Source organism: Sarcophilus harrisii, chromosome 2, assembly GCF_902635505.1.
Source record: "Sarcophilus harrisii chromosome 2, mSarHar1.11, whole genome shotgun sequence".
NCBI lineage: Eukaryota > Metazoa > Chordata > Mammalia > Dasyuromorphia > Dasyuridae > Sarcophilus > Sarcophilus harrisii.
In genome coordinates, this window is record NC_045427.1 from 551,941,256 (window position 1) to 551,967,357 (window position 26,102).

The 26,102-nt window shown below is 35.3% G+C and overlaps 1 protein-coding gene across 1 annotated transcript in view; it reads right to left on the reverse strand.

Annotated features, from left to right (window-relative positions):
• Nucleotides 1-519: 519 nt before the first annotated feature.
• TMC3 (transmembrane channel like 3) overlaps nt 520-26,102 on the reverse strand; it is a 60,905-nt gene continuing 35,322 nt past the window's right edge. Inside the window, exons 11-22 of the mRNA XM_031949527.1 lie at nt 23,172-23,281; nt 21,879-21,957; nt 20,007-20,240; nt 19,704-19,832; nt 19,284-19,351; nt 14,599-14,727; nt 13,405-13,515; nt 11,763-11,888; nt 9,902-9,980; nt 7,884-7,926; nt 3,380-3,623; nt 520-1,584 (exon numbers count right to left, since the gene is read on the reverse strand). Of these exons, the coding sequence (XP_031805387.1) occupies nt 744-1,584; nt 3,380-3,623; nt 7,884-7,926; nt 9,902-9,980; nt 11,763-11,888; nt 13,405-13,515; nt 14,599-14,727; nt 19,284-19,351; nt 19,704-19,832; nt 20,007-20,240; nt 21,879-21,957; nt 23,172-23,281 (2,193 nt within the window). The 3' untranslated portion in view covers nt 520-743. The remainder of the gene's footprint in view (nt 1,585-3,379; nt 3,624-7,883; nt 7,927-9,901; nt 9,981-11,762; nt 11,889-13,404; nt 13,516-14,598; nt 14,728-19,283; nt 19,352-19,703; nt 19,833-20,006; nt 20,241-21,878; nt 21,958-23,171; nt 23,282-26,102) is intronic.

The following is a 26,102-nucleotide window of genomic DNA, read 5'->3' on the forward strand; positions in this document are numbered from 1 at the left end:
AATATGCTTCTAATATGTTTGAAAATATTTTGATAACTTATTTTTAATATAAACGCCTTCAAATAGAGAGAGAGAGAGAGAAAGAGACAGACAGATAGACAGACAGAGAGACAGAGAGAGACAGAGAGATTGGAAGCCTAGTATTAGAGAAATGAAAAATCATTTATAGATTTTTTTCATGGCATAGGAATTATTTTTACTTCTTAAAAGACAATACAACAAAAAACACAGGAATTTATCATTATTCTTTTTTAATGATAAACAACTAATTGGAGATAACTTGATATATAAATGAAGACTCTCCAGTGACAGTGACTTTTTGAAGGAGAATGAGGAGGAAAAACAATTTAGTTAATGTAACCTTTCTCTTTGACTTCAAACATCAGAAATGGTGCTAAATGTTTGCCTAAGTAGATAGGGAGCACTAAGATCCACCGTCCATTAAAAAAACAACAACAACAACAACAACAAAAAAAACCATGATCTATTATTTAATGGTTTCCTACATACACATTTGTTGCCAATGTTTTAGAACAGAAAGACTTAAGATAGTTGGGGATCCATGAGTATGCAGTAAATCATAGATTGTTTCCCTCATGGGTCAAATGTTAGCCCCACTGGTCCATCATGATATATGATTAATTTCTTTTCCCAGAAAGTCTCTAATGTACACCCTCATTCTTAATACCAGAATCACAATGATGCGCAGCAATTTTCCAGAGATAACAACAAATCCACTCTATCTAGACATTTGAATAAATCAATTCACTGGGATCTGCAATAGTCAGTTCAAGCCTCGATTTGGATTTCTTTTTGCTAAGCTTGCCTGCGGACTTCAGGTATTTTTCTTTATTATGAATGACTTGAATATATTGATCGGTGCTGCTGTTTTGCTGGTCACTACTAGAGGCAGACACTGAATCTGACTCTATAAAGGATGGCTCTATCTTTTGTTTGGTTTTTGGTTTCATAAAATGCTCTGGGTACCGAGGTTCTGGGTCAAAGTTCTGTAATCGTGGCTTTTTATATAAATAAACTGGTTGGTAGTGGTCTACCTCAAAGCCACTATTCCAGGACTGGTAATGCATCCTGCTCAGGTCTTCAGTAGGCAAGACTTGACTCTCTGTTCCCTCACCAATGTAAAAATGAGGTGTTTGATGAAGGTCTGAGAGGGATCGTGGACGGAAGGATCTATTGAATATGTCCTTTCTCAATTCCTCTTCTTCCTCTTCATCACTCAGATGTGGGGAGTAGGCATGGTGGGGTTTTGATAAAACATAGCCCCTTTTGTTCCTAGAATATATCTCCCCAAAGTCTCCCAAATTGTCCCTGTGAAAGTATTTTGGGGATCGAAGGGTGGAACGAGGTTTTCTGCGGGATTCCCTCTCATTAACAATGTAATATCTAGGTGTTCGTCCACCAGCAAACCGTGGAGCTCCTGAACCAACCACATCAGGCTTCATCTGCCTGATGCCTTTTTGAAAGAGAGGCTCTGAGTATATATCCTCCAAGTGTTTCTTGAAAGTAACTGGGGTGCAGGACTTGATCTTGCAGTGGTCATTCTCATGTGTAAAGTATGGATACCTTAAAAAAATAAGAAAAAAAATTTCTTATTGAAGTGTGTCAAAGTTTTATGAAGAGTGTTACATCTTCTAACAGAGTTTATGTCTTTTAACACACAATACACAGCAATTTCAAAGAGTTCTTTATTTGACTCATTTGTCAAAGTCCTACAATGAAAATTCTATTGATCGGCTATTCATGAAATCACTTAAAAAAAAAAAAATGTTTCTAAAAGATCCTGGAGATTTCCTTTGAAGGATTCCATTAAAAAAATCTACTTGAAGATCCTCCAAACACCCAACAGCTCACTCTGCTCTACCATATGTTGAGCCACATTCCTAGAAAACACAATCCAATGCTCCCTACTTTGAATCAATGTTTATTGAACTGGAATCTTTCCCTGTGGCCTAGCCAGTAATACCTTGGAGAGAATGATCATAGAATCACAAGGAAGTAGAGGCAGAAGAGGTCTTAGGAACCATCTAGCCCCATCTTTTATTTTATAAGTGAGGCAATACTTAGGAAAAAAGTTTTAGTGTCATTTTTCATTTACACTAAGAATATTAAGTCTAAAATAATGGTGTCCTAGAAAAAACAGTTTTCTTAATCTTGATGGATCTCTTTCAGCAAAGTTTGTATACAAAATGATCATGTTGAATATCATGCAGTCATAGCATTTCTATTCTCTACTTTGGTATGCTAGCTTAAGTTTGGGCAAGTCATTTAACTCTGAATTATTCTTCAGTTTCCTTCTCTGTAAAAGGGAAATAAAGATGTTTGTTCTCTACTTGTTTCACAAGAATGTTTCCTTCGATATTTCAAGTGTCCATAAATCCATCTGTATAGGTAGTTTTTTAATACCCTGTCCATCTCTATTTCTCTTCCTCACCCTATGTAAATTTATCTGAGGGTCATCTTACTAGTAACATGGGTGAAGGTCAAAAGAGAAGAACTATTGCCACTTCTATACCGCAATGAGGCATTAAAAGACTGTACAGGAGGAATCCCTAGAGGAGGTATTTAGAGGGAGATTATGTCAATAATATAAACAAGTTGGAAGTTTATTAGGGACTCTTCTTTGTTGAGATATGGTAAGTGTGTTTGGTGGAAGAAATCCTGATTATAAGAATATACCTATTTCAATATTCTTTTTTTTCCACCTCTTAATTTCCTCCAGTTGGCCTGGGAGCAAAAATTTGGTTTCAAAACTCATCTCTGACGCATTTTTACTGTACTATCCTGAGCATACCATTTTAACCTTTCAAGACTCCCTAGCAACTCTCTAAGAACCCTTAATGTGGGGATAATGAATCTCTGTGAATAGATTTCAGGGAGCCATGAACTTGGATCAGAAAATAAATTATATCTTTATTTTCACTAATCTTTGGTTTTCTTTGCAGTCCTTTGTAGTTTATTTTATGCATTTTAAAATACTGTTCTGAGAAAATGTCCATCCTATTTGCAAGTCTTCCAAAGAATCCCATGGTCCCAAAAAGATTAAGAATTCCTACTCAAAGATTATATTTGCAGAGCAGGAGCAGGTACCGTTTGCTTGGCAGAGACAGTTTATTTAGCAAGAACTTTCTATGCCAATTATATCATGAAATCTAGACCAAAGATAGCATTTTATACAACTTCTTTGCTTTCCTTAGCATTTTACTTCCCTAAGTCAAAGTGCTCATGTAGAAGCCTTTTCACAAAATAGCTAAAAGTCCTTTAGTACAAGGTTGTTCAAAATACTACTCAATCTATGCTACTATTCTCATTGTAATTAAAAGTAGGAATTTCTCCTAGTCAGATTAAGGCTGAATTTTACCTATTGTTGATATGCTCAGATTGTGCCTTGGAGATACCAATAATTGGAGAAGTTATCTCTACTGGCGTGGATATCTTAGTTTGGGGTAAAGCTTGTGAAATGGTTGGAATTCTACTGCCTGGGGAGTCAAAGCTGACCACATTGCCATTTTTCCTTGGAGTCAATGAGTGAGTTAAGGCCTGCTGATTAACAAAATCACTTTCTTGAGGTTTCTTCTTGTTTCCTTCCTGGGTCTGGGTTCTGGCTGGAAATAGAAGAAAAGACTTTATGTACAGATCTGTTCATATCACTTTTCTGTTCAAAATCCTTCAATGCCAACCTATGTTTTCCTCTTCTGATATAGATTTGCATGAAACTATTCTATCACAATTCTCTTTCTAGCTGCTAGATGGTTCCTTCACAATCTACTTTACTTGATCTTCATTCAAGTCATTTCTAGTAAAAGTAGGCATTCTTAAGGGCTGGGCCCTAAGTCTTCTTCTCCCACTATAATATTTCGTTGGTGATCTCATTAGCCTCCATGGATCCAGTTCTTATAAGATAATTCTCATACCTATTTATTCAGCCCTAATTGCTCTCCGAATCTCTAGACCTGCCCAACCAATTGCCTATTGGATTTTAAAAACAGGATGTTTTGTAGACAATTAAAGTCAAAGAAATCCAAAATCTAACTAATTATCTTTAGTCCCAAATCTTTAGCTCTTCTAGATTTCCCTATTACTAGTAAATCAGTCGGTCAATAAATATTTAATTGTCTACCATATCCTAGACATTGTCCTAAATAATGAGAATATAAAAGAGGCAAAAGATAGTCTCTGTCCTCAAGGAGTTCACAATCTAAAGAGGATACTACCACTTTTCCAGGTGTACAACCTAGGTGTCAACCCCAATTTTTCACTCTCTCGCTCAAATTTAATCTGTTGCTAATTCTTGTCATTTTTTACTTTTGGGATTACCTCCCTCCCACCCCCCACCCCCAGTCAGCCTGCAATCCATTGATACTAGTGTCCTTTCTGTTCTTCAATCAAACAAGACATTCTACTTCCCAATTGTATCTATTTTCCCCAGACGTTCACTGTTCCTAGAATTTTTTCCCCTCCTTATCTCAGTCCTCTCCTTTCACTATCTTCCTTCAAGTTCCTGCCTTTCTACATACTGCTTAGTGCTAGGGCCTTCTTTCTGTCGATCACCTTCACTTGTTCCTCTCAGTCTCATTTGTGAGTTTTCTCCCTCTTTACACTGAGTTTCTCAACATCCAGGACTATCTTTTGTCTTTTTTTGCAACAGCAGAGCTCACCACAGTGCTTGTCGCACAGTAGTTGCTTAATAAATGTATACTGAATGATGTCTTCTAAGAGAAAGCCAAACTTTTTCTATTGGAATTCAAAGTCCCCCCAAATCTGGTGCCCCCTGTCTTTCTAGCCGTATCTCATAGTATTCTATTTTATATTCTTTGACACAATCAAGCAGTCTACTTAATACTCTGCACTTTTTTTTTTATGCCTTTGCTTACTCTTTCCTTTGTTTAGAATGTTCTATTGTCATCACTTGTACTTCCCTTTGTCTTTATAGGCAGTCATTTATGGAAAAGACACTAATTGTCTAACTAGAAAAAGTGAATAAGAATCCTGGCTCCATTGTTAGCTTTGTGACTTGGGGCAAATTGTTTCTTCTAATACCCTGATTTCCTCAGAAGCAAAATGGGCTTAATCACATTTATACTGATTATCTTTTTGGATATTCATAGGGAAAGTTTTGTAAATATTAAATTACTTCATGAATGTGATTTTAAAAAATAATTGTTATGTTGAATTCCTATTGATCTTTTGAAACTTCACTTTAGCACTTCCTCCATGAAACTTTTCCAGACTTCTCTAGTGTGTAATGACTTCTTCCTAACATGGCACTTTTTTTTGGGTACCTCTCTATTATTAGTATTACTTTTTAGTATTAATTTAGTAGTAATACTTTTTAGTATTAGTTTTACTTCCAAACTGTAAGCTCCATAATAATATAATAAGGTCTGATCTAGTTTTTAATATCTCTCTCTGGATCCAGCATAGTACTTGGAATTTAGACAGTGTTTCATAAATATTTCTTGAATTGAAACTGACCATCAGTTGAGAAGATCTATTAAATTAAGAGTTCTTCTCTTTTTGAAAAATACTATGAGTCTCTGGATTCTGGGTGTTTCTTCTTCTTTTTTCCTTCTTTAAATAATTAAATATTAAAGCAAGTATTTTCTCTTCCAAACAGAGTGACCCATGAACTAAGTATATCAGGCATAGTGAATTCTACTCTTAACTCTTCTAATTACCTGCTATACAACAAGTTTAGGTGGGAAGAGAGGGGGAAATTGTCCCATAAAATGTTAATTTCTTAGAGTTGATTTAAATCATTCTCCTAATTTTACAAAAGAGGAAACTGATGCTCAGAAGAGAAAGGGATTTTTAAAAATATCTTTTTGGCAATAGATCTAATAACATCAACTTAAAATTACTGCATGAAAAAATTATGAAATATAAGGACATTTTTGTGCTTATAAAATGAATATTATTGTTATGCTGAGGAACACTTATTAATTTGACTTAGAGAATGACCTTTACTATATTGGACTATGCCTACTAGGCAAATATTATTTGGCAGTAATTGTGACATAGAATTAAATTATTCCAGTGGCCATGAATGTGGCTGAAGCAGGGCCTATGGAGTACTTAAAGCTTGGTTAGACATCAAAGACCTCATGGTCATATACTGTATCTTGGGACATCATTAATCAATCTTACTTTTCTCCTTCCACTGAACTTCAGTGGCCTTGGAAGAGAAAGTGAGACTGAGGACTTTGGGTAACTCTGCTTCACTTAAATCCATTCACATAGAAGCTATGACATCACCCAGTGATATCACTAATCCTCTTCAAAAACAAAAGACAAACAAGAATCATCCATGATTTCCAAGAAAACACTAGGACAAATGCATATTAAATGAAAATAAATAAACATCAATGTTAACATTCACATAACTGCTCATTAACTTAGACTATTGTGATCCTAGCTATTATAGCATTTAGTCCCTATAACACAGGTTGAGTTGAACAGAGAAGAGTATTGCTCTTTTATCTTTTATCTTGCTCTTTTATCTAGTTTTTAAAATAGAGCATTTTCATTAGCTTCTTGAGACAGGATGTGGGCCCCATGCTTTCATGGATGTCCATAATAAGCTTCCTGTTTAGTAAAACTCTTGTCAGGGTTTACACTCCAAAGATGCCAGGCTAGTGAGTTTCAGTGAAGTAGATTCAACCACTACTGTTTCAATTTTCAGTTCTCAGTTGGCCATCTGGCAAGACTCTTTTAAAGATCAGGGGAGGTAGTATAAAGATAGCTATCAAAAGACTTGAAATCTGCAGATACCTCATTAGCAAAAATTGCCTCTGACTGGACTAAAACCAGAACTTCATAGGCTTTTGCAGTCAAGGACATAGAGCCATAGAAACTTTAGAGGTGATCTAGCTCAAGTCATTCATTTGGTAGATTACAAAATCATAGATTTATAGCCTTCTAGGCCAGTCCTGTCATTTTACAGGTGAGGAAACTGAGGTCCAAGGAGATTAATGGCTTGCCCATGTTCAGAAGTTAGTAAGTGGCACAGGAGGAATAAGTGACCATGTTATCTAATTTAAGGATCCCCTCCTCCTTAATCCATTGTGACTTGACATATAATTATAGTTTCTCTCCCACCCTCTACCTTGGCCCTGACAGTTCAGAGCCCCCTTTCTTTTTTCTCTTAGTTTCAGAATTGGTAATATTCCAATTGTAATATTATCTCAGGGTAGCTCCAACATTTCACACTTTCCTCCCTGTAGTGAGAAGCACCCCATAGAAGGAACCCTACCTTGGGTAACAATTTAGTTATTCCAGTAAAATATTTATTCCTAACCATCCTCTCTAACTCTTTTAACCCCAGGAACTTCATGTCCCCTATTATTTCAAGCTTCATAGTTTTCATAACGAAGGTAATTTTTTTTCTTCACATGTTGCAGCTCTTTGCTCCTCTTTACTATTTTCTTTTCCACTCCCTGGGTGTCAGAGTTCTTGTTTCTTTTCAGGTAAGAATTTATAGTGAAAGGCTTGTTTAATCACAGGTAGGGAGATAGTATGGTGGGAGAAGTAGCTTTAGATTTAATGTCAGGAGATGTAAATTCAAAACCAAGGTCTAACTATTACTGCACAATCTTTTTATTTACTCTTCGGCAAATGTGATAGGTGGGAGGAGGGAGGGAAGGAAAGGAACAAGTATTTATTAGGCAACTATTATGTGCTAGGGACTGTGCTAAATGCTATACAAATATTATCTCATTTGATTCTCACAACAACCCTGGAATGTAGGTGTTATTATTAGTCCCATTTTACAGTAGAGAAAACTGAGGTAGAAAGAGGGTAAGTAAATATATTAGATTAAGTAAGATATCTATCTTTTGTGTATTCATTTTACATTTTTCACTTACCTTCTATCATTTGGGCAACTTTTTTCTTGTCTTCAGATCTATCCTGAAATATACATGACAACTATTTATAATTTAGCTATAGATTAAATTTTGAATAATAAAGAGGTAAGATTGTTAGAGATTAGAGATTTATGAGCTCATCTGGTGATATAACCACATTTGGGCATTTAGGAGACATTGCCCCATTGGGTCAGCTGCTTGAATACAGTCCCCCTCTCAGTATTTACACAGTGTTAAAACATAGACTTTTCTCTAGAATGGGTATAAGCAGAGCTTTGTCCCCAAAGTCCTACCCCTTCCTCCATTCTTTTCCAAAAGGAAACTTGGTAGTAACCTTCCATCCACATAGCAACAGCTGTTTTTGGACCACTACCACTATCAGTACTACCATACATTCCATTACCGTTGCCTCCTTGTCTTTTTTTTTTTTTTTTTGCAAAGTCAGCCTTTACCCCAAATATCCCCATAATCCTCTTTCCTTTCAACTTCCTCACTTAACCTAAGTGCACACATGGGCAGACTGTAACTCTGTGCCATTTATGCTTGTGTCACATTGTGTTCCCACAAAGTATTTTTACATTTGGTGAAAATGTTTTCCTAATTAAGGTACAGCAAGCAAGATATAAAATAGCACTGGAAGGATTCATTTAGGTCTGTTGTATTTGTGTTACAGAACAATAGTAACATGTTGAATCCTTAGTCTGCTGCCTGGCATCTTCTTTTGTTGAATCAATAGAGCAGAGAGAAAGAAGAGTTATATATAACCTTTCAGAATTTCATGATTTGCTTTCACTGCTTGGCTAAACTATCAAACAGCATTAGAACAACCTTAGGTAGTCCTAACCGAACAACTAATTAAGACTTTTATTATCTGGCTTGATGCTAATTCACACTTGGCTAGCCAGGAACATTGTTGGGAAAAGAGAAAAGGAAGAGTTTCTCTTTTAGTCTTTGAATGTGCCTCAGAAATATTTATTTTATATATTATCAGCACAAAAATGCCTATTTTGTAACCCTGAACCTATGCAATGACCAAAGCAACATTGCCACCTGATGGCAGCACACTCAAATCGAAGTTCAGACTCCTAAGAAGGACCCTCCCCCCTTAATATTCTAACAGTCACCCACCATGAATGATGGATGCATTCAACAATTTTTTTTAAATGGCAATGATAATATCATATCATTCTTATGTGAAAAAGTGCTCTATGCATCCAAAATCAGCATCATTATAACAAGAAGTTATTTGAATGATATGCTTAAAGATAATATTGATCATATGTTTTGCTGAATAAAGGCAGTTAGGTAGCTCAGTAGATAGAGTCCCAGGCCTGGAGTCAGGAAGACTCTCCTTCCTGAGTTCAAATCTGGTCCCTGACACTTAATAGTTGTATGACTTTGGGTAAGTCCCTTAACCCTTTTTTGCCTAGGTTTCCTCATCTGTAAAATGACCTGGAGAAGAAAATGGTAATCCATTCCAGTATTTTTGCCAAGAAACCCTCAAATGGGTCACAAAGAGTCAAACGTGACTTTAAAATGATTGAACAAGAATCACAACCACAATATGCTAGATAAATCTGATCTCTGTGATTATAAATTTAAAGCTAGAAAAAACCTTGGGAACCATTTTGTTCAACAATCTTGTTTTAGAGATGAGGACCTGGGCCCTAAGACATGAAATGATTCAAAATCAAAGAAGTAGAAAATATCAGAACCAGTATACTAAGTCAGGTCCTTTGTCTTCCAATAGAGTCTCCTATACCTCTCTAATGAATCATCATAGTATGGGAATGACTTTGGAGCTTCTCAGCAGAATACAAGTCCTAGCAGGTTTATTCAAGCAGGTAAGCTTTCATATGACCATTATAGTTATGTATAGAGTGATGAATTCTTTAGTGAAATGAAAATATCACATTTTATAAGCTTCTAAAATAATATCGCTTTGAGATTTTATTTGGGATCTAGGTCAGCAGGAAAATAATAAAATCACAGAATGGATAATTTCAATTAATACTTGCACTTTGAATCTGCATTCTCAGCTGACTGTTGGTAAACTTCAATGATCTTGCAATACTCTGAAGGTAATAGATTAGCATGCTATAAGAGAACAGAATATAGACATATAATTTATTGGGAAGAAAAAAACCCACACCTTTAAAAGACCAGATAAATTTCTGGAAGGTTAAGGCACAATTCTTCTCCATTGCTATCTGTTAGAATCCTTATAAAGTGTTAACTTACTGGAATTGATAGAAATAATGCATATCAGCTACACCCAAAGAAAGAACACTGGGAAATGAATGGAAACTGTTAGCATTTTTGTTTTTCTTCCTGGGTTATTTTTACCTTCTGAATCCAATTCTTCCTGTGCAACAATAGAACTGTTCGATTCTGCACATATATATTGTATCTAGGATATATACTGTGACATATTTAACATGCATAGGACTGCTTGCCCTCTGGGGGAGGGGGTGGAGGGCAGGAGGGGGAAAGTTGGAACAGAAGTGAGTACAAGGGATAATGTAAAAAATTACCCAGGCATGGGTTCTGTCAATAAAAAGATATAATTATGAAAAAAAACAAAACAATAAACTAAAAAAAGAAAAAAGAAAAAAAAAAAGAAACAATGCTTATGTACTTAAGTTTACACCTTTGAGAATTCACATATTAGCTTTCACAAGTTTGGGAGATTCACAAGTTATACCTCCCACAATCCCACTCTCAGAGGAGGAGTCAGCCTTTGAGTTTACACCTCTAAGAGAGCATATAAAAGCTCTCAGAGCCTCAGCAAGGAGTCAGTTGAGAAGATTGAAAGTCAGAATTCAATGAGGAGATTCAGAACTGGAGATTCAGAGGAAGCTGAAGGCTGAAGCTGAAGCTGGAAGAGACAAAGGACAAGAACTCTTGTTTAACTGCAAGAGCTCTTGGAACCAAGAAGGGAGATAGGCCTCTAAGAAAGCTAACTGGGCCCAAGGAAAGAGACAAGATTTGGAAGAGACAACAAAGGATTTGAACTTTTAATAGCTGGCTGCATTTGAGGTGATTATTACTTTGAACTTCACTAAGGCTGCCTCCAGAAGCTCCCCAAGAAGCCTACTCCCAGAGAACGATTATATTTTGAAAAAGAAGAACATTACAGCTATCAAGGATCTCCTCATCTCATCTTCTTTCAAAATTTCACAACATGACTGCTCCCTTGACCAAACCTTCTAAGCTTTAAATATCTGCTTTTGTCTACTACCTTTGCTCCATTTTATGCTTCTCTCTTCCTCTGCCTCCTTTCTGGAGTCCAGAGTTTGATGGCTTGATGGTTTGATGGTAATAGGGCATTTCTTCTTCTACAACAATTGTACATATTTGAATCTAACCATCTGTGTTTATCCTTTCTCTTCCCCTACCCCCACTGAAATTCTAGATCTCTGTGTAGGAAAAGTGAAGACAAACACTAGAGTCTGATTTTCTGAGACATTGATGTTGGTTGCATGGGAATCACTTATGGGTTGCCTTACTTATTTTGGTGATTTGGGAGATAAATTTCAGAATCCCAGCCACAGATAGGGATGTCCTCAATATCAATGTGAATTTAGAGCTTGAAATGATCTAGAGGTCATCTAATCAAAAACCTTTTTTCCACAGGCAAGTAAACTGAAGACCCAAGAAATAAAGTGACTTTCTTCAATACCATGCCATAATTAGCAAAATAGCCAGTGGATATATCTTAAAATCTTGAGGTGAAAGATGAAAATAAGGGAAAGTAAGGAAATATTATAGGAATCAATCAATTAGCTCCAAAGTTAAAGATCATTGGCTAATCTATGAATCAAATTAAATCAGAACTATGAAACAATGTTATAATAGATTTTCAAGTATCATACTTACAATAGAAGCAGCAAAGCAGGAAGAATGACAACTGGGCTGCTAATGTAGCCAATCACTGAGTTGAACCACAAGGGAAAATCATTCTTAATAGTTTCAGACACAATATCATAGATTTTCTCTTGTCCACTGGGAGAGGAGAAAAACAAAAATCAAAAACCAATTTATATTTGCTGCTAGTTAAACAAACAAGCCAAGCTGTAGGCCCAAGCATGAGTACTTCTACATTTGAAGCTATAATTGAGGCAATCAATTAAAAAAACAGACTTACAGAACTGGAAGAAACCTTGTAGGTAATCTAGCCCAACTTCTTAGCCAGTACTAGGATTCCTCTTTATAATGTTTTTGACAAAGTGGTAATCTAGTCCCTGCTTGAATATTTCTGGTGTTTGGGATATTGCTACTACAGCCTGTTAGGAAGTTCTGGCAAAAGCAAAAACCAACCAACAAATCAACCATGGTAACTTCTACCACCATCATCACCTTTAACAAAAACAATAAACTTCCCCCCTATAACTGTTACTGATTGGTTCTACTTTTGCCTTCCAGGGCAACATAAAGTAATTCTATACTTTCTTCTACTTGACAGACCAATAAGTGTTTAAAAATAGCTATTAAGTCTTTTGTAATTCATTCATCCTGCAAGCCTTAATCTCTTTATTAGAGTGATCTTATCTATGATATTTGAATATATTTTGGGTGGTAGTGGAGGGAAACATGAGCTGGCCAAATAACTTATACTTTAAAAAAATTGGGCCACTTAGTACAGTGACTGACATATAGTAAATATTTAATAAATGTTTGTTGAGTAATTGGCTAAGTAGATTTGTCTAGAGACAGCTACTGGTAGTTAAGTTACTTGCACAGAGTCACACAGCCAGAATATATTAGAGATGATGAGACTTAAATTCATGTCTTTGTTCATTTGAGGATGTTCCCTATTCATTATACTAACCTCCATTTCATAACTATCTTTTACTAAATACTAATAAATACTAACCTGAGTATCTACTTTTTAATTGATGGCTATGCAATTGTTATTGAAGATATGAATTAAAATATGAATTATGCATATAATTAGGAAATAAAAAACAAATCAATACAGACTAGTCCCACACACACATACCCTTGTCCCATATTGTACCATAATCTCTTCAACAGCAGATTTTTAAGTCATAAGGAAATCAACTAATTATTTCAACTCACAAAATATCATTAACTTTGCATAAGTGGATAGAGTACTGGTCTTCGAATCTGGAAAATTTCAGTTCAAATCCCATTGCTGACACTTACTAGTTGTGTAACCACCGACAAAACATTTAATTTCTTCACTCTGTAGTAAAACTTTATAGGATGATTGTGAATTTCAAATGGGATGTATGCATCAACAATATTCTTTAGTCTTATTTCAAATATATCATATTAAAATTGGTTGATTCATCATAAAGCACAATCAAAATGAAAACTGAGTTTTAGTTTCTAAGTATTTTCCTTGCTTCCCCTCCTTTATTACTTTTAGATTATGTGAATTGAAAGGAATTAGATCATTAACATTCTATGAGGACCACCTGGCAGGCAGTCCAGTTTCTTTAAACTGGTTTCAATTTTCACATAAAAATGGATCTTTAATGAAGAGATCACTCACCTGAAGGGACCACAGTTTAAAGATGGCTTATATCGGGCAATGGCAAAGATTGTTGGCAACATGCACAGAAACAGCATAAAGAGCAACATTGCCAAGTAGAAATTATTGGATCTATGAGAAAACAAAATATTGTAGGCTTTATTTGGCAGAAAATTACAATGCATACAAATACCCAATGAACTGCTAAAAAGGTGCACAATGTTGATCTTTCTTAACCAGAAAACCGTTCAAAACAGAAATGAATATGTGTTTGCACTTGGCTTCAATTCAATTTAGAATCATGACTATAAACAATGTTACATCCTAATCAGGGGAAACAACACATAGTGGGAACTGGTGGCTAGAAGGGGTTTAGTGAAATAGGAGTAATGGAATAGAGTACATAGTATGCTGAATTTGTAGAATTGAAATAATGCAATACTATATTTCTATATGAAATGATGAGCTCATATCTACTGATTCTGAGTGAAGTGAATAGAACCAGAACATTGTACACAGTTAACAACAACATTGGGCAATGATCAATTATGATAGACTTAGCTCTCTCAGCAATACAATGATCCAAGATAATTCCAAAAGACTTATGATTGAAAATACTATCCAAATCTAGAGAAAGCTATGGAGTCTAAATGTAGATCAAAGCTTAGTAATTTCATTTTTTTTGTTGTTTTTTTCTTTCTTTTGTTTTTTCCCTTTTGTTCTGATTCTTCTTTTATAATATGATTAATGTGAAAATATATATTTAAAACAACTATATATTATAACCTGTATCAAATTGCTTGCTATTTTGGGAAAGGGTGGAGATAAGGGAGGGAAGGAAAAATTTTGGAATTTAAAATCTTATTTAAAAATGGATGCTGATCTTTAACATATTGGATTACTTGATGTCTTGGGGAGGGAGGAGGGGAAGGGAGGAAGAAAAAAAATTTGGAATACAAGGCTTTGTAGGGCTGAATGCTGAAAACTATCTACGCATATATTTTGAAAATAAAAAGCTATAAAATAAAAAAAATTAAAAATGAAGGTTGAAAACTATCTTTATGTATAATTGAAAAAAATACTATACTACATTGAAAGAAATCCAGATAGCCAAAAATTAAAAAATAAAAAAAATAAAAAACTTTGTACTGGAGTGATTGATTAAACACAAAATTAAAAAAACCCCAACAACCAAAAAGAAATTATTTTACTGACCTAGAAGCTCTAAAAACTTGCTGATGGGGCACATTACAGGTCAGCACAGCCCAACTTCGTAAATACATCAGACCAATTAACTTGAGAACATTGAATGCTGGAAGACAGGGTGAGAAAAAAGCACCCATCCTATAAAAAAGAGAAAAGTCAACATCACCATATAATTGCTTACCCATTGTTTATACATATATATATATATATATATATATATATATATATATATACATATATATATATATATTTAAATGAAAAATTCATGATGTTGATAGTCAATTCAGCTTGGCTCCACTCTGCCTATCCAGTCTTCTTTGATTCCACTACTCACTTTATGCAATCTATTCTAGTCCAAACGGACTACTTTTATCTCTTTTTGACCACTTAACTATCTGTTACAAACCTTTTATTTTATACTATATATAAAATGAACTCCTCTCCATTCAGTTTGTTCAGTTTAACAAAAAAAGTAACAATTGTTCAACATGTTCAAAGCACTATTCTAGATACTCAAGATATAAAAATCAAAATAAAAGCAAAACCTGTCCTCAAAAAGCTTATATTTTGCTTGATGATGAGATGAATGAGATACAACATAAAAAAAAAAAAAAAAAAGAAAACGTAAGATAATTTGAGGAGAAGAGGACACTAACAATTTAGGGAAATCAGGGAAGCATATATGAAAGAGGTCAAGGTTTGTTATGGGCCAGAACTTGAAACAATGTGCTAAGTCATTGGAAATGATAGAAACAATGCTTATGTACTTGGTTTACACCTTTGGAGTTCACACACATTGGTTCACACATTAGAGTTCACACCTTTAAGAGAGGATATATAAGGAGGAGCTCCCACAAGCCCACTAGAGACTTTTGGGAGATTCAGATCCAGGATTCAGCTTGAGATTCACAAGTCCAGGAGATTCACAAGTCAGGATTCAGTCCAGGAGCTCCCACAAGCCCAGAGAGGACCCATAATCCCACTTTTGGAGGAGGAGCCGGATTCATTCCAACTTCTACTTTTGTGCTGGCTGGAGGCTTTGAATTCAGAGGGAGCTGGAGGCTGAAGCTGGCAGAGCCAAAGGACTAGCAACAAAAGCTCTCGGAACCAAGGAAAGCTACCTGGGCTATTTTGGAAGAGACAATAAAGGATTGGACTTTAATAACTGGCTGCATTTGAGGTGATTATTACACTGAACTGAAACTAAGGCTGCCTCCAGAAGCTCTCCAAGAAACCTGCTCCCAGAGAAAGATTATATTTTAGAGAAGAGAACATTACAAAGATTAACTAAACCATGAGGAAAAACAAGAATTTGAGAGATAGTGATGGGAGGTAATATATTAGAAAGACCTTTGACAAATATGAGGAGGCATGAGATGAAATATTCTATTCAGGAAACAATTTGTAATCCTGTTTTACTGTCATGTAGAACTCAGTAAGGAAAATAATCCAAAATAGGGCTGGAAAAGAGACTTGGGGCCCCAACATGGAAGGCATTAAATACCAGGCAGAGAAATTAATACTAAAATCATTAAGAAGCACATAAAATCATTAAGAAGGTATTTGATTGGCAAGGTGCCATAGTCAAAACTTTTTGACAGCTTGACAGCTATGTGGAGAATCGATTAGAGAGGGGAGAAACCAAAAGCATCAAGAACAATGAGCAATCTCTGCTAATATTATAGGCAAGAAATAATGAGGAACTAAGTTAAGGTAACTGAGAGTAGAGGAAAAGGGATGCATATGAAAGATGACGGGGAGAAAGAATAGGCAAGATGAAAACTGACAATTTAAATATGAAAAAGAAGAGTAAAGGATAACTCCAGAGTTATGAATTTTTATGTTTTGGAGAATGGTAATATCCTTGAAAGATATAGGCAAAGGAAGAGGAATAGGTTTAGGGTGGGAGAGTAAGAATTTCAGTTTTGTACATGTTGAATTTGAGATATTGATGGAACCTTTATGTAGAAATACCCATAAGGCTGTTAGAGATGAGGAAAATATTAAGGCTAGACATATAAATTTAGGAATAATTATCATAGAGATAATCATTAAACCCATAAGAGCTAAGAAGATCACTGAATATAGAAAGAAGAACAAGGATGGTACAGGATTGAAGCTAGAGGAGGACTTGCATTTAGGAAACCAGGATATAGATCACTACTCAAAAAAGCAGCTGATGACCCAAACTTGAGGACTGGAAAAGTGTGGATAATAAAAAGATATGAGAGCAAGAGATTTAAGGGTGAGAAAACTGAATTGTTAAATAGTTTATAAGAAAAGGAACAAAGGTGACAAATTGGGAGAATAGGGAAGACTGCATGGCGAAAGAAGTCATTATCCCAGGCAGCCAATTAACTTCTCTGTCCATCTACTTATTTTCAGAAGGAACTGGTTTAAGTGTAGAAAAAGCCAATGGTAATAGTAAAGTAAATTTTGATATAATTATTCAGAACTTCCCTAAAGAAATTTGGCATGACAATATTATAGATTTATGGGCTAGTCAGGACTATTAAAATATATGTTTTCATAGAATATTAGAGATGATACATACCTTAGGAATGATTAACTACAACATCTCCATTTATAAAATGTTCATAGAACTGAAACCTTCTCCATATATGGAAGGGAATCCGATTTTTAAATACCCCCAAAAGGAAACAAAGGTTATTTTTTCTTTTTTTCCCCTATACTAAACAGAAAGTATATATCATCTACATTTCTCTGGCCATAATAAAATTTCATTTTCCTGTTTTCCTTTTCTCATTGGTCTGAATAGAATTGAGAGGAAGGGTCAGTTAATAGTTAGGACCAGACAACTAGGTTCTGTAAAAAGGCCACTGTATTAAGAAAGAGAAGATTTGGATCCTGTGTCCATCAATTAATATATAATCTTAAGAAAGCCACTGAACTTTTCTGTTTTAGAGAGTTCCCTATTGTCAGGTGGAATTTACAACTGGCATACCTACCTAATTCACAGGGCAGTTCTAAAGATTAAAGGAGTTTTACTCAAAGGAGTGAGAATGCATTGTGGGAAAGTAACTTCCTGGCCACCACCCAATGAATAAAATGAACTCAAGCTGCTATTAGAAATGGAGCAATTCTGGCAGGTAGGTCAGAAGGTAGAAGTAATATAATAGTGATTGAATGGTGCAGAAATGGATATAAAAAGGAGATCTTAGATTTAGAGGTGGAAGGACATGTTCTTTCCCCCACTGCTAGTTTTACAAACATGGAAACTGAAGTCAAGGAGAGATCATAATGTAGTAAATGGTAGATTAGGGAGTTAAAATTAGGTTCTCTGATTTCAAATCCAGTGTTTTTTTCACTGTACCATAATAAAAGAGGGGCAACAGTAGCAGGGGTAAATTTGTGTTATTTTCAGGTGAAGTTATGAACCTTTTCTTTTCACTTCAAACAAAAGCATGAGGTCATTTATCAGTAGCAAATGAGAGAATTGAAAAAAGTTCAAAGGACTCATTATTTTAGAGCCAGCTGAGACCTTGGAAAGGAAAGAGAGGAAAGAGCTGAAGAATGGAAGTAAGATATTGGAAGAGATATAAAAAAGGGAAGAAAAAAGAGAAATGATAAGACAAGCTAAAAGGAAGCTTAGGGACTCAACCTCTATTCAGATCAGTCCAGGAAAGAAAAGTGACCTATCCAAACTCACAAAACTACTTAGAAGAGAAGCAAGGAGCAGAGCCTTGATGTCAACTCCCCCATCTATGATCTTTCTACTTTACTATAGTGTCCTCTGGTTTCTTGCAAGAGCTATAGGAAGTGAAGAGAATGGGAGAATAAAAAAAGATAAGGAAGAGAGAAAAAAAAAGGAGAGAGAAGAGAACTGAACTTTTATGATTTCTATTAGGGGAGGGTAATACTTGGTAACCATTTCAAGGAACAATTTGCTGTGACTCTCACAAAAGATGGAAATGGCATCTCAAAAAAATAATGTGAAAACTCATGGTCACTTCATTGATCATGGATTATTGGAATCAGGGGGATTTTTGAAGTCACTTTGTCCAATCTCTTTATTTTATTGATGAGCCAAATGGAGGTTCATACATAAATATAGTGGGGGGTCAAAAGCTAGCTCTCATTGGCCTCTTTCTCCATGATTTTCTTTAGTCAGACCTGTTTTTACCCTCCCTCTTCTGTAGATTTCAGGAAAAAAATATTTCATGCCAGTTTTTATTGAGATATTTTTGAGATTACTTTTTATTGTAGCAGCTGATATTAAAAACAAATAGAATAAACCAATATGTTGTTTTCTTGATCATCCTAACCATTTCTGGAAATATGATGTCATTGGCTTACAAGGGGTTGGGGGACTTAACAACTGACAAGGAAAGGTCTTATGAAATGAAAATTTATTGTTTGTCCTTCATTCTGCAAGAGGACCATGACATCTGGGAATTGATAACATGATATGTAAATGGATTGGATTTAAGGGAGGGAGGGCTATGCAAGGTGACTTGTCTCACTTCTCCCTCAGAGCCATGTAGGTCCAGTGGCAAGATCTAGATCAAGATGATTGGAGATGGCCCTGGATGACATAATTATTATTATTGGGAATGATGAAACTTTTGAATTCTCAAGGTAATTATGTATAGATTTGATAATAGTATATTCATAAATTGAAGCCTCCAAATGAAATGGACAGAGTAGAACACAAAACCAGCTTTATTACCTACCAAATCATTCCTTGGTTGTAGACCAAATGGAGCACATTTTCAGCTATTTTGAATTCTCCATATTCAGGCTAGAAGTAAAGATGAGTAATTAGTGGATAAAATATTGCAATTCTTTTTGTTCAAGCCAGAGAATTATACTCATGTTTACAATGAAATGGAGTCTTAGAGATTCAAGGCTGAGTTTGTGGAAATGGTATGATGTGTGTGTGTGTGTGTGTGTGTGTGTGTGTGTGTATGTAAAAGAAAGCTTAGTCTTATGAACTTTTTGTCTTTTCCCTTCTCCCAAGTAATAATCTTACTCCTCCTAATCTTAGAGCTTCTAAGTCTGGCTAATTTAGTAAATAACCATTAGGAGAGGGTAAAGTTAGCTTCCTCAGAACTTGAATAAGACATCTTAAATCAATATAGCACTGAACTTACAAATTTGCTTTCCAGGTCCCAACACCAACAGTCACTTAAATATCGAACAAAAAGACCACGGAAAAAATCAATAAGTAGAATGCTTGCCACTGTGAAAATCATATCAATAATGGAGAGTTTTAGCATTTCCTGTAAAGTAAAAGGTTTTGTGTTATTGACTATTTAAATTCAATGACTTCTTTCTGTAACTTCTATTTCTATTTGCCATCTATGTCTATTTACACTCTCTTGCTTCTCAGGAGTTAGTCATCACAAACTTTTTCCCTCATATGTAGTAAAAATATTATTTATTAGTCTGATTACCTGTCCAACATAAGTTTCCCAGCATTGATCCTGTTGATTTTGCACATTATAGTTGTAGGAATTTGACTTATTAGTAATGGTAGTAGGTATCAGGTAATTCTGAAATGTGCTGTTTTGTTTCCCTTGGATATCAGGAATAGTTGGTGGCCATTTTTCTTCCTCAGGAAGTGCTCTGGTGGGTAGAAAGTGAGGGAAATCTACCCAGTTGCTTGCATTATTTTTAACTTCAGCTTCCTGCAGGAAAACAAAGTTTGTACATACCTGTGTCAATGAAACTCTGTTCCCAGGGATGTCTTTCCTTCAACAAATAACCTCATTTGCTGATAGGATGAGAAATCTAATTAATTTTGGCCAAGAATAGTTATTAGAGAGCTTATTTTTTGTTCTAGTACTTACTAGTTTAGCTTGGAAAAGAGAAGACTGGGAAAGGGGAAGGCCCATCATAGCTTTCTTTTGTATTTGAAGGGTTGCCACATAAAATATAATCTAGAATTGTTCCATTTGGTCTTAGAAAGTAGAACCAAGGTACTGTCAGTGGAAGCTGCAAAGTAGGAAATTTGGGCTTGATGTCAGGAAATATTTGCTAAGTAGTTGATGTTTTCAAAGTACAATGGTATGCCTAGAGAGTAAGTGAAGATCTTCAGACAAAGGATGGCTGACTGTTTGTCAGAGGATGTTGTAGTAGGGATTCATTTTGTATATGGGTTAGACTAGATGATTGCTAGAATTTCTTCTAATTCTCAAGTTCTGGGGTTCAGTGAGTGCTTTACTTCAATGAAATCATAGGTCTGATGATAAATAGATAGACAGACAGAAAGATGGTATATTATAAATACAGATAGTGTGTGTGTGTGTGTGTGTGTGTGTGTGTGGGTCCTGTTGGACTAACACATACACACCTATATATATATATATATATTTATATATATATATATATATATATATATGGAGGAGGAGAGAGAAGTTTGATTGGGTGAGACTTGTGATTTCATAGTCTCAAAATCTTTTTAAAAATTACCACCCTACTTCTCCACTGCTCATTGGCTCTCAGATTTAGTGTAAAATTGCCAGAGATCCCAGGTTTAAGACCTAGGATAACTAACCCAGTTCACCATATTCACCACAGCTCTGACTTCCATATATTCTGTGGTGCTCTTGAAGGACATGGACATAAAGTCACACTTTGTTGTATCAATGAAAGAGCAACTCATATTTGAGATGTGTTCTTTGTGAAGGTGGTTTTCTTTTTCTTCCTTCCTTCCTTCCTTCCTTCCTTCCTTCCTTCCTTCCTTCCTTCCTTCCTTCCCTCCCTCCTTTCCTCCCTTTCTCCCTCCCTCCTTCTCTTCCTTCCTCCTTCTCTTCCTTCCTTCCTTCCCTCCTCCTTCCTTCCCTCCCTCTCTCCTTTCCTCCTTCCTTTCTTTCTCCCTCCCTCCTTTCCTTTGTCCCATCTTCCCTCCCTTCCTTTTCTCCCTCTTCCTTCCTTCCTTCCTTCCTTCCTTCCTTTCTTCTTTCCTTCCTTCCTTCTTTCCTTCCTTCCTCCCTCCCTTCCTTCCTCCCTTCCTTCCTTCCTTCCTTCCTTCCTTCCTTCCTTCCTTCCTTCCTCCCTCCCTCTCTCTCTCTTCCTTCTTTTCTTCCTCCCTCTCTCCCTTTTGCCCTCCTTCTCTCTTCCTCCCTTCTTCTTTTGATCTCTCCCTCCCTCCCCTCTTCCCTTCTTTCCTTCCTCTCTTTCCTTCTTTTTTGGATTAGGTGACTCTTATGTGGTAGGTAGATATTTTTCACCATATGCAAATCTAGTAGCAGCAGCAGCAGCAGCAGTAGTAGTCTTTCCCCTGTGTATCTGAGGATGCTATTAGAAGATATTTTAATACTCACAGTGATACTCATGCTGTTCACCTTGTCCAGAAGTGCAATGATTAAGCTGTACAGGTTTCCTAGGTATAACACAAGAACCCTGAAAATAACAAATTTACATTGCAGAATTAGACTGTTGCAAATTTAGTTGATGGATGTGTATTGAAAAAATTAGAGGTAATTACGATCAATCTAGTATGATGGGAAATGTTGAGAGACAGCTTCTGGAAAACTAATCTTGGATTTGCTACACTAGTTATGTGACCTTGAACAAACAACTACAGTTCTCTGTGGTTGTTTCTTTCTTTGCAAAATGCAGGGATTTGACTAGATCAAGTATCTTAAACCAACCACAGAAAGCAGTTTATAATCCATTTCCTTCTGCAATATGTTATGCCACCTATTGTTCCTTTTTTGAGGTAAGTATATGATCAGATTTGTGAATAGAGTTTCAGATAATAGCCCAAACCAGTGTGTGCTTTAAACCGACACTCCCTTCCTTTGCACTTACAACATGCTAGATATGTGTTAGGAGCATGGAGAGAAGAGAAGAGATCACAAAGATAAAGAAAGCATAACTCTTCACCACTCACCCCAACCATAACCCCTCACCCCAAGGAGCTACAATCTAGAAGAGCTGTATTAAGACACATCACTAAACTTTTTTCTTTACTGTGAAACAAGAAAATGGTATCAATTGACCTAATATTATTCTGAGGACAAATGAAATAAATTAGATTCTTCTTAATGCCTCTTAGTAAGGTAAGTATAAAGAAAGGCATTTTCGTCTTTCGGATCAAAAGAAGAGGGTGATATAGTCAAAAAATAGTGAATTTGGTCCTAGCTTTGTAGTCACTCATATATCCTATGGTATATATATATATATATATATATGTGTGTGTGTGTGTATGTGTGTGTGTGTGTGTGTGTGTGTGTGTGTATGTGTATGTGTATACCATAGGGTAGTCATGTAACTTCTGAGAACTTCAGATTACATTGGCAGAATAATCTCTAGGGTTCCTTCTGATCCTAAAATTTCTAGAATCTAGTCCATTTTTTGGTGATGCCATCTCCATAGAAGGTAAATATATCTTCTTCATTATTTGTATTATTATTATTAGAGGACTTTGGAGTTGAAGAGAGCAGAACAGAATACAACTTCATTTCACATGCATTAGCTACTAAACATGCTTATGCCAGGTTCTCAATGTTAAGCTCTGATTAATTTCTTCAAGGGATTAGAAACTTGCTGTGTTTTAGTTCTTATAGAAGGGGTACTGCATACATTGGTCATATAGAAAGTGATTACTGTACCTTGCAAGTTGGAATCTCAATGTGGTTCGTGGGTGGTACATCTCTAATGCAGCCACAAGTTCAAAGGCAGAAGGAGCTATCATAGTAATCAGGGAAACTACCACACTGACCTATAGAGGGAAGAAAGTTTACCCTTAGAGGTTTGAAGTCATCTGAAATTTCTACATTAGTTATAATTTTTGACATCTAAGGACACAGAGTATTTTGTATATTATAATACATAATAAACAAGTGATGTGGGTGATTCAGAATGCCATATGATTCACAAAACAGTAACTCTAAAATAACAATGATTACTTGATGTTGAAAGCTGTTAAAATAATGATAATAACATGTACTTAGATGATGGGAGAATTGATCTTCATTTTATGTGATTATACCACCCAATATTTCTCAGACTAAGTATTTGGAGAAAATTCAAATTTATGCATTTAGAACTGGAAAAGACTACAAAGATCATGAAGTTCTGTGTTACCAAATTCAAATAGAAAAGGGAGCATTAAATTATTGTTAGGATCCTTGTAACTGCATATTGATTTAGAAAACTACATATTAAATTATCTATGTTGTCTTATATTTTTATTTATTGTGTTAAAGAATTTCTCAATTACATATTAATCTGATTTTGGCAGAATGGGGAGTATTGGAGCAGAACTTCAGTCCTGCGCAGGTGAGCCCCCATAACTATGTTGCTGATATTGATGACAGATAGACCTGCCTCTTCAGATGACTACCTGGATGCAACATGGATATTGCAATGACACCTTAAACTCAACCTGACCTCAAATGAGCTTCCTTCAATCTCTTCAATAACTGGCATGCAGTTTTATTTTGCACAGAATTTTGAAATCTCAGAGTTGAAAAAATCTCAAAGATTACCTATATTAAATGAGAATTTTCCTCTAAAATAATTTTATTTAACATTTATATTAATAACATTTATTAAGTATATTCCTAATAATAAATCATCCGAACTTTTCTTGATTATTTCCAGTTAGGTAGAAAACATTTTCTCCTGAGGTAGGTCAAACAACTTCTGGACAATTTAAATTGTTAGAAAATGTTTCCTTTCAGTGAGCTAGAATCAGTCTCCCAACAGTTTCATCCATTCATTTCTCCAAACTCTGCTGTGCAGGTCTAAAGAGAACATATCTAATGCCTTTTTTTATATGACTGTCATTCAAATATTTCTGTTTATATTATTATCTTTTACTTATTCATTCAACTTTTCCATGTTTGAAGACTTGGTGTTATATTTTTTTCTGTCTCTCTTTCACCTCATTTCTCCTTCTCTCCTTTCTCTCTAGAGTCATTTTCATTGATTCTACCTTTAAAATAACTTTTCCATTTGCCTTCCCCCTTTTATTTGTAAATAGTACCATTGTAAATTCATTTTACTACCTAAAGGGACTATTACAATAATATATTAACTAATATTTTTGCCTCAACTTTCTCTCCTCTCCAAATCTATTGCTATCAAGAAGTTTTCTTACTGCATAATTTTGGACATGTTACTTCTCCGCTCAAACTCTGAGATGGCTCCCTATTGTCCATGAATTAAAGTTCAAATTTCTTAAACTAGATGCAAGGCCAGCCTGCTATCATCTACCTTTCTAGTATTATCTTTGTACCTTGTACTTTTTGCTTCTGTCTCCCACTTCTATGTCTTTGCTCATTTTCATCCCTATATCTATGCTAATCAGTTAAATCTGGTTCATCTTTATTTATTGGATTCTTATCTCTTCTTACAGACCAATTAAAGCATATAAACTTCTGCATGAGCTTCCTCTGCTCTTCTCTCCCTTTTCTCATTCATTAAGATCATTTCCTCTAGGATCTCATATAGCAACTAATCTTATAACCCTTAGATGAACTTGGCATATGTACACATATTACATGATTAGTAGACTAAGTTCTATGAGGTCACTGTGTCTTATTTTAATCTTTGAATCTCCATAACCATAGAGAACTATGCTCTGAAAATAGTAGATACTTAAAAAATGTTTGTTGAATTCAATAATCAATTCATTGTCCTTTTCTGTAATCTACTCACTCTGTCACTATTTCTCTCACCTTGAATAAAATCTAAGACTAAGGGGAAAAACATGGAAAAATAAAGAAGATAAAGGTGGTTCAATAATAATTAAAATCATATTTGGTTGATTTTTCAGACAATTATAACTCGTGGTTGACCATCTTCACTAAGACGAGAGAAAGATACCAAACAGATTTAAGTTTGAGTTGTGACTTTACTGACAAAGAGGTTGTTACCAGGAGAAATTATGGAATTTATTTTTAATGTCACAGCAAAAAAATATGGATATTCATTCAAGTAGTATGGTCTCAATGTAGTCTTAACAGGTTGACTAAGCAGATTATCTCTTAAGATCCTTTTCATCATTGGCCTCATATCATAACTCAATTTGAAAAGCCATTCAGCTTTATTGTAACTATTATACCATTCCTAGAATTTTTTGCCATTTTTATACTGTGATTCTAAAGTACTAGAATTGGAAGGGACCTAAACTTAGAGCTCCTTAAGAACTTGATTATTAATTTCCTATCAAACACATCTATAAAGTGAAAATCCTTCTGCTTTTCAAATCTCTGTAGGTAAACAGGCAATCGCTGGAGCTAAGATGATATTTGTACTAAGGATACATGAAGTAGCAGAGGATCAACTTGAACTAGCATTTCCAAAGGCCTCTGTGTTTGAGAATAAAAGTCTGTTATTAAGACTTGAAGTACACAGTTGCTGGCTTACATCCCTTGCATTCTAAATTTTACAGAGCAGATATAATAAGCAACTCTTGGGTAGGGAGAATAAGGGTAAGAGATATTTCTGACAGTACTTGAAAGAAAAGTAACACAGTTGCACTGACTGCAAATCAATATTTTCAAGAGAAAATTGGAAGGAGTCTTCTCAAAGGC